This window comes from Pelodiscus sinensis, chromosome 3, assembly GCF_049634645.1.
Source record: "Pelodiscus sinensis isolate JC-2024 chromosome 3, ASM4963464v1, whole genome shotgun sequence".
NCBI lineage: Eukaryota > Metazoa > Chordata > Testudines > Trionychidae > Pelodiscus > Pelodiscus sinensis.
Window position 1 is genome coordinate 131,841,904 of NC_134713.1, and position 14,504 is coordinate 131,856,407.

The window sequence follows — 14,504 nt, forward strand, 5'->3', positions numbered from 1 at the left end:
TGCTCTTGGGGAGCCAGGGAGTGATACTCGTGGAAAACAATCCTCTCCCCCAGGCCTCTGCTTGAATCAAAGACACAGCAAGGAAAAGGCTAGGGAAGACACACCTATACCCCTCTAGACAAGGGTGATAAGATTAAGGAAACACCTCAGACTCATCTGCATTTAAGATAGAACAGAGACACCTATCCATTAGCATAAAGAATGGAGAACAGCTCTTCCAAAGCAGGAACTGCACTGAACTATAGGATACCAAAAGCAGAGCACTGCCTTATGGGAAATCTCTGTTCCACATGCTAATGAACCCAGGCCTGTTCGCACCTAAATTAGTCATTATCAGACCAATTCTAGTAATGGATCCTATCGATACCCAAAATACTGATACTGCCTAGTTGCATTGTGAGCCCTTCAAGGAACATCACCCATAGCCAGGTGTGATCAGTCTCTATTGTCTCACCTCTGTTTACCCATATACAAATCCAATGTTCTCCTTGAACTATTGTCCTGTCCCTACAAAAACTACTACCCTTGCTCAAGAAAAACTGTTCTGTTGCCTGGATTTAAACTGCAACATTTCCATTGAGACTTCATCATCTCCTGCCTGATCATGCTGAGGGCTCTGCTCTGCTTGCCTCTTGCCCTCTGGACCCCGGTTACCATCACCATCTAGGACCTCGATCAGTGCTAGCTCCACAGAGTGGTGAGGTCTCACCCCCCAACTACCTCTCTCTAAGCATAGCCTCCTGACCCTCCCCTATGTAAAACTGTTAGATGGTTTGCTAGCCCTAACATTTGTTATCAGTTTCAATTTAGATTTAATATTTTAACTGTTTTGTGTGTTTGGCTCCTCATACATATACATAGATATATATTCACTACCCAGAAATAAATAACTTTCATTCTTAAGCTGGTTGATTCTCTCTCTTTTCTTTTCTCTCTCGTTCATTCTCTCTCAAGGGTGTTGTTTCGGCTTCCCCATTCACTCTGCAACAATGCTTCTTGTACCCATGCTACAGATCACTGTAGTGCCCAAAAATCTGGTGTGGTTTGCTCATTACGTGGTTTACCAGCAGAATGATTGTGGTGTGAAAGTGGGGATAGGGAGTTGCTGAACCTGGGGGCATATGAGGATGGTAGCTTAAAATGCTGTTAAATCCAGCCCACTGAGTTCAAAGGCACAATATAAGGGGTCAACTTGTGAGTGCTGATTAACCAGTCCTCTCAGATGTGCTCTGTTAGCGGATGTGAGTGTCTGTGTGTTTCTAAGGTGGGAAGAACCCTGTCCTGAGGAACACAGTTCCTGCAGGAGAGCTCCGTTGGGAGAGGAAATTGGCAGCAGGGAGAATTCAGCTCCATATGAGAGCACAAGCAGGACATTGATAGAATTATTAACCCCTCCGCCCCGCCCCACCCCAGCCCCATAAGAGTAATCCTAATAAATGAGCAGACCACAGTGTAATGGGCAAATCTGGTAATGCATCCCAGAGCCCACACCCCTAGTCAGAGCCTTTTCCCCTCCCTCACCCAATCCTCTGAACCCATCTTGGATCCCCACCCACACCCAGAGCCCCTCATTTCTGGCCCCACCCCAGAACCCATACCCTCCTCCCACACCTCATCCCACAGCCCTCACTTACACTATGAATTCTTAGTTCACCCAAATATTTGAATAACCAGCCCTCTTAATTCCCCCAAGATGCTTTATAACAAAGCTTTTACTGTATATCCCTGAGGAAAAAATGTCTTCACAAGAAACAAATCACAAACTTGTGAAAACCAGAAACTGCACATTTCCAATACAAGATACTCACAGATCTAAAATCTTCCTCTAAGGGGCACCAGGGAATGGGAACATCACAGCAGCTCTCTTAACAGTCCAGTTCAGCACTCTTAGTCATCCACACCCACTGAGCAGCAAGTGGGGGTTGTGGAAGGCAGGGAACCTGCCTGAGGGACCTTCTGGGCTGCTGGCTCAGAGCTGCCTAAGTAAGTGCCTCCTGGATAGAGCCTCCCACTGGCACCCCAGTCCCTTCCCCCCACCAATCATCTGTCCCCTCCTACACCCCTACCCCACATAAAGGGAAGGTTACTCGCTGTAGGGGTTAATTGAGGAAGAACTTTGTATGTGCTAGTTTAAGGGTGGTGAGGCCTGAATTCTTTCCCCCCTTTTCCCTATATCTGATGAGCCAGAAGCAAGTCTTTGGGAACATACGCCATTTAAAATAAGCATTGTTGCCAGTATAGCAAGAACAAATGTAAGATAAGGGTAAAGGGCAAGAACGCATAAACAATTCTGTTTACCCTAATGTACTGATCATGTAAACAAGGCCAAAGAACAAGTAGCACTAGATCAGAACCAGATTGATAACTAACAGCTGAGCCCTACATCAGCACGTAATGAGTAACCCTTGGAAATTTCCAAACTGCAAAACTAGGCAAGAGAACTGTATTTAAGGCTGCACCAAAGCACAGCAATTTGGACCTCACCGATGGGCTTTGGGTATCGGCGCCTCGGAAGCTGAGATAACCTCCCACTTCATCCACAGCCTACCCAGGGTTCCAGGCTTGCAGGAAGGGACGTAAGATATGCCGTTTCTTTGTTATATTGTTCTTCCAGTTATGGGGCACAGCTGTTAGCTGTCAGGAAATAAACTTTTTGTGTCTGACAGATACCCGTGTAGCATCCTTTGTACTTTGAGAACCTAGTGTCGGACCTGAGACTTACTCTTGCCGGCAACACTTGCCTTGTGCAATAACTGGTGTTCAAGATGGGTGTCTCTGTGGGTGTTCCACTGAAGGCGTCTTGATGCCCCAGCGCTTGGAACCAGAACTTTTCAGCAGCAGTACCCCTACACACACTCCCCATGCATGTGGTGGCACAAATGTGCCAACACACACGGGCTGTCAACTGCCCATCCATTCCTTCTCTGCTGCTGAGAGATATTGCAGCTCTGAAGCAGAAGGGAGGAGGGTGGATGGTGGAGTGCCCAAGTGGACATCCATCTCAAAGAACACCAGTTGCTGCACAAGGTGAATAACCTTTCCTTTCTTCTTTGAGGAGCATTCCTATGAGCGCTCCACTGTAGGTGACTACAGAACAGTGCCTTCTCTCTCTGGAAGGTGGGGCTTTGGATACAGATGATGGACTGCAGCTAACGCCACCTTCCCAAAAGCAGTGAACTGTGAAGCGTGTCTATAGCATAGTGCTTAGGGAATGTGTGGTCAGAAGCCCATGTCGCCTCCCTACAAAAGTATGCAATAGGCACATTATGGATGAAGGCTATAGAGGTTGCCATGGCTCTGGTGGAGTGTGCCCTGATTTGAGTCGTCAAAGGCACCTTGTTAATGTGGTAGGATTTTGTAATGCAATTTATTATCCATTTTTAAGTCTCTGTTTCGATATGGCTTGACCTCTGAATGGTCTGCTACAGAAATAAAAAGTCTCAGAGATTGACTAAAAGGCCTCAAAGATTGTCTAAAAGATTCTATCTAGCTCAGCGGTTCCCAACCTTTTCCAGAAGGGGACCCATTTTGACAATTCAGGAAGACTTGGTGACCCAAGGCAATTCAAAAACAGGGGAATGAGGGAGGGCAGAGCTACGTGGGGAGACACTTGGCAACTCTTTTGAAATGTAATGATGACCCATATTTGGGTCCCGACCCATAAGTTGGGAAACTCTGATCTAGATAAAAGGTGAGTGCCCACCGGAAATCCAGGCAGTGGAGCCACACTACATTGACATCCAAATGCAGCTTTTGATGGAAAACAGGTAAGTATACAGGTTTGTTAAGGTACAATTGGGAGACTACTTTCAGGAGAAACCTGGGGTGTGGTTTTGGAACTACTTTTTCCTGTAGAAGATGGTGAATGGTGGATGCGCCATGCGTGCAGCTAGCTCTCCCACTCTCCTTGCCATCGTGATTGCTAAGAGGAAGGTCACTTTTATGGACAGTTAAGTGAGGGAACATGTTGCCATGTTGCTCAAAGAGTGGGTGAGTCAAGGAGTTAAGAACAAGATTGAGGTCCCAAGATGGCACTGACGTCTTTATAGGAGGAAATATGTTGTTCGGTCCTTTTTGGTTACAGAGTGTGAGAATATGTTATGCCCATCCACTATCTCGTGCTCGCTTGATATTTCCACTAAGTGTAGCTTTATTGATGAATTGGAAAGATTCTGCTTCTTTAAAGCGAGGAGGTTGTCTATTATTACCATTAGATGTGCTGATCATGGGTATAGGAACCTTTGGTCTGCCCACCTGGAGAAACACCTCCATTTTTTGGGAGTATATTTTTCATGTCATCTGCTTGTGACAGTTCAAAATTATATTATGTACTTCCTCTACCCATGTGGGTTACTCAGCCCTGTAGAACCCAGGCACGGAGATGAGGTTTGTTAATGTGTGGATGTAGAACTCAGCCACAATCATGGGACAGTATATCCAGCCACTGCAGCAGAGGAAGGGATGGCAGTGCCGCCAACTGAGACAGGTAAGATAAACCACGGTTATCTGGGCCAGGCCGGAGCTACGACAATCACTCTGGCTTTGTGTTGTTTTATCTTCTGTATGACTCTGCCCAGCACGGGAATTGGTGGAAATGCATATAGAAGACTGTGAGGCCAGCAGATCATTATGGTGTCCCCCATGGAGCCCTTGCTGAGTCCCACCCTGGAACAAAATTTGGTGCATTTGGCATTCTGTAACGTTGCAAATAAGTCTATTTCCACAAAGCCCCACTTGAGAAAGATGGAACGTAGGGCTTGAGGATGCATCTCCCATTCATAATTCTGGTGAAATATGCAGCTTAAGTGATCCACGGTGATGTTTTGGTTGCCTGGGAAATATACTGCTGATAAGGTGATATGATGTTGAATGCACCACTGCCAGGTGCATTCCCTGAAGAGGGAATAGATTTGGCTCTGCCTTGGTTGTTTATGTAAAACATGCATGTGGTGTTGTCTGTGAGTATTCTCACAGACTTGCCCGGATCAATGGCAGGAAATTTTCGCATGCTTTTCTCATGGTGCGAAGTTCTAAGATGTTGATGTGTAGTGTCAATTATGTTGTCGGCCACCGTCCCTTAGTGCTGTGGTCATCACTGTGTGCGCTCCATTCCTCTAGTGAAGTGTCCGTAGTTATGGTTATGGAAGGGGGCTCCCATTATAACCTGTGGAATTGGATTACTGTGACAGCCAAATATATAACAGGATTCAAAAAAACATTAGATAAGTTATTGGAGGATAGGCCCATCGATGTCCATTAGACAAGCTGGTCATGGATTTGACCCCACGTTCTGGGTGTCCCTAGTCCTCTGACTGCCAAGTACCAGGGTATGCAGCACTTGATAATGTCCCTGTTCTGTTCATTCTCTCTGAAACATCTGGCATTGGACACTGTCAGAAGACAGAATACTGGACTAATTAGACCATTGGTCTGATCCTGTATGGCCATTCTTATGTTCATGTGATTTTAATGCAAGTATTAAGTAGGCCAAACTTGAGAAATTGGAATGCAGAAACAACCAATATCAACAAACTATTTGTTAACTATGAATTTCTCCTCCCCAAAGAACTGCTGCCTGGAGCACCCTCCATCTGACGGCATCAGCTGTGGAAGATATGACGTCCAAGTTTTAGATGTGGTGAAGGTGGACAAGAGCTATGTTCCAGTTGCGTACATTTCAGCCTGTGAAATCACCATAGCTCTCAAGCAGCAGTTTTCAACATGTGGCCCATGGGCAACGTGCATCCTAATTAGCACACAGCTGTGGATCAATGCTGTAGCTGTGTGCTAAAAATAATTCAAAGTTTGCTGCCCTGGTCAGGCAGGGGGCAAGGCTGGGGAACAAGCTCACGCAGTACTGCTGGAGAGCTCCTGCCAGCTGGAAAGGCAAAACAGGCTCCTGTGGCTTGGAAGGAGCTCAGCTAGCAGTCAGATGGCAGCCTGCTGCCTCTACTTCCTCTTCTCTCTGTCTCCCCGTGCTGCAGGACACTGCCAGGGATCCAGTTAGCACTGGTGCCCAGACACTAAAATTCCAGTTACCATGAGAATCAGTGCAAGCCAAGGGTGTAGTCTGAGCAGGCATTGGTTCCCCCCCTCTTCCCTTATCCTCAATTTTTCTGGAGCTCTGCTTAGCTGCCAGGGAGTGAAGAGGTTCCCTCTGTCCCTCTCCTGGCTGAGGCCAGCAAGCAGCTTCAGAATGCTGCCTCCTAGGTTCTAGCGTCTTCATCTTCTGTGTCTCTTGAATCCCATTTCTGGACAACTGGTGAATGCCTATGGGAGGGAGGAGTGATGCAAAAAGAGATGGCAGGACAAAGGGGTGGCAGGGAGAAGCTGCAGGGAAAGGACAGCAAAAGAGACAGGTATGGGGGAATGCAGTAGAGGATGTAGTGGAGAATAAAGGAGATGGAGTGGGGAGAGACAGGGGGAGGGAATGGGATGGGGGAAGAGCAAAGGATGATAGAGTGATGTCAGCAAATAGAGTACTGCCTCCTTGCTTCTGGGTGTCTGTCTGGAGAAATGAGGCGGATATATCAACTCCAGATCCTAATATACGTAAGACCAAATTAACAGTTAATGTTTTGACTTAAATTAGCAAAATGAAATGCTCTAGGTAGAGATTTGCCAGTGTTCAAATGAAAGGTAGTAAATTGATTTGAACCACATTGCAGTCAGATGCAAATACTAAAAGTTATTTTTTTGGCAGACATACAGGTAATCTCTCTCTACAGAGTCATAACACAGCGAGAGCTGCATATGTGACCCACAATGGTAAATAGATTGAGAACCACTGCTCTAAGAGAATGGCCTTTGAAATTAAATGAGGGAGCTAAGGACCTTGCTCTTTAAACTTCTGATACAGCCAGACAAATCCATCCTAGAAAGAAAAACTTAAACGTCTTTTTGTCTTTTGATACTGGATGGCACAAGACAAAAAAAAAACTCAGCTATTTTCTAACGGGTGTGGAATCCACAACATGAAAACAGTAAAGCCTGTGTCACACTGAGAATATACTAAAGCCTCCCTTCAAATTTGATGGCTTGAGGCAAAAAGAGGGTATGATCATTTCATGTGGAAAATGAAATGCTGTGTTTATTTTGGATTCAAAGACTGGGTTTAGTCCCAATGGTAATTTTTGTCACAGTGAAAGGTGCAAAATTGAGATTTAATGCCTCTCAGAGGATATGTTAGTTGAGAGTTACCTTGACAGACAAGACATATAGTAAAATTTTTCTGGCCTATTTAAATGGAAACAAAATTAGGACCAATACGATGACATTCAGATCACAGAGTTATGCCTGATGAACCCAGGGGATAAAGAAGTCAATGGTCATGCCCTTAGGAAGTACCCAAAGTCTGTATGAAATTAAAGCTTCCTTTTCCTAGAGAAACTTAAAATAGCACTAAGAGAAAACAACTGAAATTGATGAATCCACAGTAACACACACACTGTACTGTCCTCCAAATGGTATTTTCTGCCTTTTCTTTGCCCAGGTCTCTGACAACTTCATTAAAAACAGGTGCATGTTTCTGTCTCAGAGCATCTATGAGTATGTCTGTACATACTAGGTTCAGTTGCCAAACTAAATGGTAAGAAGCAATACTGAAAGCACTGGTGCCAATATGTAAAGTGAAGGATATGCCTGGGAGCTGACTGAACAGGTACTTTATATAAACATAGTCTTCCTTCAGGTCTATGGATTATAGAACGTCCCCTTTACTGATTGCTGCTAAAGTTAACTTGTGTGTCTCCGTTATGAATTTAAATATTGTACGTATCTGCCTAGGTATTTTAAATCAAGCCCAAACATGAACCCCCAAGCACTCCTTCACAAGGAGAATAACAGAGCAGAACTCAGGCTTCCTCTTTGGAAAATTTGCTAGCTATACGTGCCACTTCAGCCTCTCCATCACTGTTCTCAGCCAAGAAGAGATGGGAGTCCCTTTGGCTCAGAAAAACAACCTATTGCTAGATGTCCCACAGGACTCCCTTGAGAGGCAGGATCTAGAAGGTCCAATCACAGGATAACGTAAGAATGGAAGTGCCATAGCTCTAGCACATTTGAAGGTGCAGGCAGAAGGCAGCAGTCATTGAGCATTGAGGCACATCCCCAAGGAAGCAAGTCTCTGGCAAAAAAAAAAAAAAAAAAAAAATCCTCAGTAAACCCCTTAAAAGTTTGATGGAAGGGAAAATTTGTATTTGGAAGAGTCACATGTAGAATGTGTGCAGCATGAAGGTTAAGCATAAAGAAAGTGGACTCAAATGTCTTCTAGTGGTTCTAGCTGCCTTCCCTTCACTGCTAAGAGGAAATGGAGAAATGCTATGCGAACTGGAAGGAAATCTGCTGTTGCCTGCAGGATGGCCAAGAATTTATGCAGACTTCTACTCTGAAAGCTGTCTCCTTCTGTGACTATGACAGGGAGCTGCTAACAGCTTCTCCTGTCTATCTCTGTTCCAGATTATTCTGGTGGCCTTAGTAGTTCCTTATAGAAGGAGCATAAATTACTGTCCTGACATTTGATAAACAGGCTTTACAATATCTGGGCTTCCCCTACTTCCTTCATGGCTTGTCCACCATCATGTTGCACTCCAAGATTTCATTATGTCTTGTTTTTTTCCTTTTCATGTGCAATACTGCAATTTCTACCCTTTCGATTTTAATGGAAATTGAAGACGCTAAATCTAAGTGTGTCCAAAAGGTAGTAACACTTTATTTTCTCACCCATGTTCCCATGAGAAGCAATTTCCCGCATGTAGCTGATTTCCTAATTTTTCAAATCAAATATCAAAGGGCATTTTTATGCAACATATAACTTCTTAACCCTTTCTATAATATAATAATGAAATGCTACTCTCTGACCCTTCTACTGCCCCTATGGCTGTTCTTTCTGAAACTTGGCCACAGGATCTCTCTTGCCCACTCCCCTACCTGAACTACAGATGCTATATGATAAACTGTAATTTACACATTCTTTGTATTAGTCTGAGTTATAGGCTGCATATTGTATCATACCATACCAGTTTTCTAACAGTTTAGCTTGACAAATATTACAATAACTGAACTTTTATAATTTGTGGATCTGTAAGAATGTAACAGTGTGGGACAGCTTAACATGCTCTGTTGTGACCAGGTGCAGTACTACAGGTGTGCCTTGCCTTAGTAACACCTTTGTCCACACAATTTCTTTATTCAGTTTAGTCTCTCAAGTATTTTCATTTTTGTGGGAAACAACATAGGCCATGTCTTCATTTGAAAATATTTCTTACTACCTTACTTCTGGTGACAAACTGAATCTAAAAGGTTGTCTTTTAAACCTTTCTATGCAAAACTGGAAATCAAGATGGATCCATTTTATCCACAGGATGCATATAATACATGGACACTGTTTGATTGCTTGGAACTACTGATTATCCTGAGTGGAGAGTTGATTACCTGATTATCCAAGAGGCTAATCCTTGAGCTTGATTTTTGTGCCATTTGACAGGCTAGATAATTTTCTAATTACTTTGAGTTTTCAAGTGATTGTATAGATATTAATATGTGAAAAGGAAAAGTGTGAGATATTCTTCATATAGGTAAAGTTTTCCTACAAATGTACATCTTATGACAGTTACTTGTCTAGTTAGTTAAGATTACAGATAATGAAAAAGCTTTAATTAGAAAAGCTGCAAAACCTAATATTTCGTAGAACTTCAGTAGTATTTCCTAGATGGTGTTTAGAGTTTAAACAACCGTAAGCCACAGCATCAAATTTTTAGGTTTGATAGGGAATTTCTAGTATAAAGTGTAATGCTGGAGATACTTATCAATATGCTAACAGTTAACATTTTAAATTGAGTGATAATGTTCATCCCTCCCTCTTTATATAAGCACACTATTATGAAATCTAAAATATTTTAATAAAGTAAATATGTGCAAAGATTGAAACAGCTTTATAGTGATTTTAAAACTATAGGTACCACTGAAGAGAGACTTACTTGCCACTGAAAAGTTGTTGAGGGGATATGGTAGATCCACATCTTGAGGCTTCTCCTTATACCCTATGAAAGAACCATCTGTCTTCAACAGGAAATATCTTGGCCTCCAATTTTTTATATATTCTCCTATATGAAAAAACATACATTAATACTAAAGAAAAGAGAGATTTTGATATGATACATTACAATGCAAAACATTAACAGTGACAAAATTTGCTTAGATAATTTTCTTCATTTAGAAGAGAAAAATGTCACACTTCTATCATTCATTTCATTTTATGTCTCTAGCAAGTAATTCAACAATACACACAGAGTTGTGGACAAAGTGAAGCTTTACACCTAGATCACATACATTCTTTTTAAAACACTGACATCCTAGATACCGTTCCCCAAGTGAAATGAACATAAAGAAACATCATATAATGTTTTTTACATTGTGGTAAAACCCAGGGCCAAAAAGGTAAAAATTGATTTTCTCTCCTGTAAGAATTGTTGATTACAATTTAGCGTCCCAAAACTTATCTACCATGCAAAGATCCAAATGCAGTATAAGAATAAGAATAAAACAGAAGATCAGAAAATTGTACAGTTACATACACTAGACAGAGGGAACTACACATGCTGTGTAAAATCATATTGAGATCAAAGAGCTATTCAAAATTGCTTTTAAATTTAAGCCATGCTTTGAAAAGATCATCTAATGCAGTTTCAAATGAACTAGGCAGATTTACTGGTTACTAGAAGTGTTTTAAATCACAAGCCCTCAGCTACTAAATCATATTACCACTTTCTTCCACTGATATATGCTGAACACTTTCCACGAAGAATGTAAGTCAATATCAAGAGCTTGCTGTTAACCAGCTAAATGTGCACTTGATATAAAGAAGTGAGCAAAATTTAAACATAGTTGTAATATTAAAGGAGATTATCAATAAGGAATATGTCAGTTAAATGACTAGTGAAATGATAGCCGGCTCCTTTGCAGAAGTATGGGTAAAAAATAGTGAAACAAGTTTGCCAAGCAGAAAGTGTTGTGGAATGGACTTTTATCATCTAAAAAATTACTAATGCAAGCAATTTATTTGCATCACTAGATTAAAATACAGAAAATCAAACTTCTCCAATGAATTAAAATGATGTAAATGCAAAATTCTGTCGTCAGAAAAGTGACATTTCAAACATTGTATGATGAATTTTGGACAAATGTTTTATCTAGATGGCTTATATTAGGGATGTCAACATTTAGTTCATTACACAATTAACCAATAATCCTAGGCTTATCGATTACATGAGAGACAGCCGAGTAGGGGAGGCAGCTTTTAAACCGGTTCCCCACGACCACTGGATCCATGGAACCGCCTGTCCCTTCCACCCTCACTCTGATGTCTCTGATAGAGAGGTAACAGTGTGGTCTGGCAGGGGGCTCCCCAGGAGTAAGGCTGGGAGTGCACTGGCTGCTGGCCCCACCCCCATGGACTATCAAATAGTTATGTAACCGCTAAAATTTTATGTGGTTACATGATTATTTAATTAAACTCTTACATCCCTAGTTTACACAATAGTATTTCAGGAATTAACAATCAATGTCTTCACCAAATAATTCATAAATCTTCTGTAGCAATCAACCAGTTGTGATGTGTTGTCTACTACAAACAAAAACTCCTGTAACACTTCTGTGTTTTGGTCTTGAAAGGCTTTAATGAATACACCAAAATCAATTCCAATGTTACATATACGAGTACTAAATAGAAAGATTTCAACCCAAATATAACAACCCACAAAGATAGCCAGATACAGAATATGTGATTCCAAAAGCAATCTTACTATCTATCTTACAAATGTGGAGCTGTCTGCAAGTCCTTTTGTTCAAGAACTTCTCCTAAACAGTCAGAGATAGGACCAATAAATTTGGTATGCAGCTTTCTCTTATAACTTAAAGCAAAGCAAGAGTTTGATTTTGCCAGGACAATGGGATGTGCTTAGAATTCGTGTGTGTGTGTGTGTGTGTGTGTGTGTGTGTGTGTGTGTGTGTGTAAATATAAATATAAATATAAATATAAATATAAATATAAATATAAATTTCCTGCGAGATGACAAAATAACGTAACCATGTCAGCGTCACCAGGCTCCAGGCTGGGAACGGGGGTAGGCAGAGCCCACATGGAAGGAGTCCCGTGGGCAGCATGGTCCACTGCGGCAGGATGCAACGAGCTCCCTGCTCACCCTGCTGATGGCTTCCTCAATCCTGTCCCTTCACCCAACCTCCTCACTCACCAGTTCAGCCCCCTCAAGACTGGAGCACCAGCGCTGGCTTCCTACGGGATGGGGGGGGAAGCCCCAAGCCTTCCCACCAGATCCAGCTTGCCAGCTCTGAATGCTGCCATTTCCCTTCCCCCTCCCCCAGCCAAAAGAAACCGCCCCCCTGACCTGCAGCCAGCACCATCCCATGCCAAGCCCAGCCGCCAACCCAACAACCAGCCCAGCTTGCAAAGGTGTCTCCTTCCTGCCCTCGGAAGAGCCAGGAAACCACCTTCAGCCAGTGGAGATCCAGGGCTGCCACAGCCCAGCATTCCAGTGGCTGCAGGTGTGGGGGGGAACTGGGGCTGCCATGGCCCCAGCCCAGCCCTCCCCAGTGTCTAGCAGGAGAGCCAGGACTGCCACAGCCTCAGCCTGGTAGCTGGGGAGTAGGGTGAGAGCCGGGGCTGCCACACCAGTGCCTCAGCCTAGTCCTCCCCGGTGACCTGGGCTGCCTATCCCCAGAAATAGGGGGTTGGAGAATGTAGCGAGTAGGGGGAGGAAGCCCCCTAGTTTCTCATAAAATAGAAAGGGAGGAGTCTGGCAGGAGGGAGTGAAACTGGAGAATGAGCACGGAGGGCATTAAGGGGGACTAGGACAGATATAACTCTTTTATGCCAGCATGGGTCTGGGGTGGAAAAAGGGACCGCTATCTACAAAATATTTCAAGGAGTTTGCCTGTTTGTGTATCTGTCTGTCCTCCAGACAGGGGACATGCACCCCTCCTTCGACTGTGCCCACTGCAGGTTCTATTCACCTGGCCCCAAGCTGCTGTGGTGAGAAAGGGCTGGGGTTTTCCTCTCTCCCCGGTGCTGCCTGAATACTGACACTCATCCCCAGCTCAACTCCAGAATAATGATTTAAATGGAAAAAAAACAAAACATATTTGAGTTAAGGAACCAAATAATACTGGGTAACTCTTCTACTATACAATACAGCACAACTTCGCAGGTCTTCTGCACTATGGATGTCTTTTCTTTAAAATATATTAACTTGTATTTTTCGTATAGATGAATCACACCCAAATTAGCTTTTTCAAGCTATAGCTCCCCCACAAAATGAAGTTAACATAGTTTTTGCACATGTACATTGACGGGTGTGCCTTCTCATGGAATGATCAATATTGCTATAACAAAACTGGCCTGGATTAAGGGTACTGAAACATGGAGTGGGTTTGGGTGAATATATGTATGGGTAGTCTCTTGTTTATTTTGTAATTTTTAATTTATGGATACCATGCCAGAGAAGTGGATGGATGCCAACACTTGCACTTCAGAAATCTAAAAAATAAATAACATACTGGTTAACATTTCTCTTCATTGCTGATGTAGTTCACTATCTATCAAGATATACTAATTTATAAAATGTTCCCTTCAGCATAATCCAATTGTTTTAAGAGTAAAAATGTCTTTCAGTGTATGTTTGTTAAAAAAGATCAATGTTCACATGAAGCCTAAATTCTCACTATGAGAAAAAAATCATACACTCTGTATTAGGTGATATTTGGAAAGGAGGCCAACTCTCTCATGACTTCCAGATGACCTGCCAGCATTTCAACTTTAACTTTTTGTTTTTCAGCAATAAAAATGTGCAAATGTAAATGTCATTTAAAGCCTATTACATTTCTAAAGAAAGAGTTAACTCTAAATTTGAAGACACAGTAAAAATATATTTTTTTAGAATAGAACATATGTTTACCACATACCTTAAACATAAAAGAATTGCAAAAAAACTCATATTTGAAAGTCCATATATATAAGATAAAATTAGAGTATAGGAGAAGTCCACATGAACTAACCAGCACAAAAGATGGCCTGACAATTGAAGTGCAGTCTTAGAGTTAGTTAAAATAGCAGCAGTTTTCCTATAAAGAATTACTCCATTTGTACCCAGCTTCCTGCTGGGTTAATGTGAACTAAATTGTTATTTTGCTTAAATGTATGCCCTTCTAAATTGAAAAACATGTTCTCCTAGAATATCTTACTAGGCTAGGAAGAGGTGTCTAATTATATACACCGCACTGAAGTAAAGTTAGTCGTACACCTTTTTAACTCTGATCAAAGTGTGTAAAGCTATTACAAAATTATAATGGTACTTTCACATACAAGGAAAATTCTGTAACCAAGAAGTCAGCTTCAGCTTCTTTGCTGCTCTAGCAATACTTCCCAGGATGTTCCCCAACTTTTGGAAAAGATATGGCAACAATAATTTAGATTCACATTAAAATAAAAG

The 14,504-nt window shown here is 42.2% G+C and overlaps 1 protein-coding gene across 3 annotated transcripts in view; it reads right to left on the reverse strand.

The window, feature by feature from the left end:
* Window positions 1-14,504, reverse strand: part of AKT3 (AKT serine/threonine kinase 3) — a 254,031-nt gene that overhangs the window by 104,890 nt on the left and 134,637 nt on the right. For all 3 annotated transcript variants that reach the window (XM_075924864.1, XM_075924865.1, XM_006135203.3), the window contains exon 3: window positions 9,978-10,103. In XM_075924864.1, the coding sequence (XP_075780979.1) occupies window positions 9,978-10,103 (126 nt within the window). The remainder of the gene's footprint in view (window positions 1-9,977; window positions 10,104-14,504) is intronic.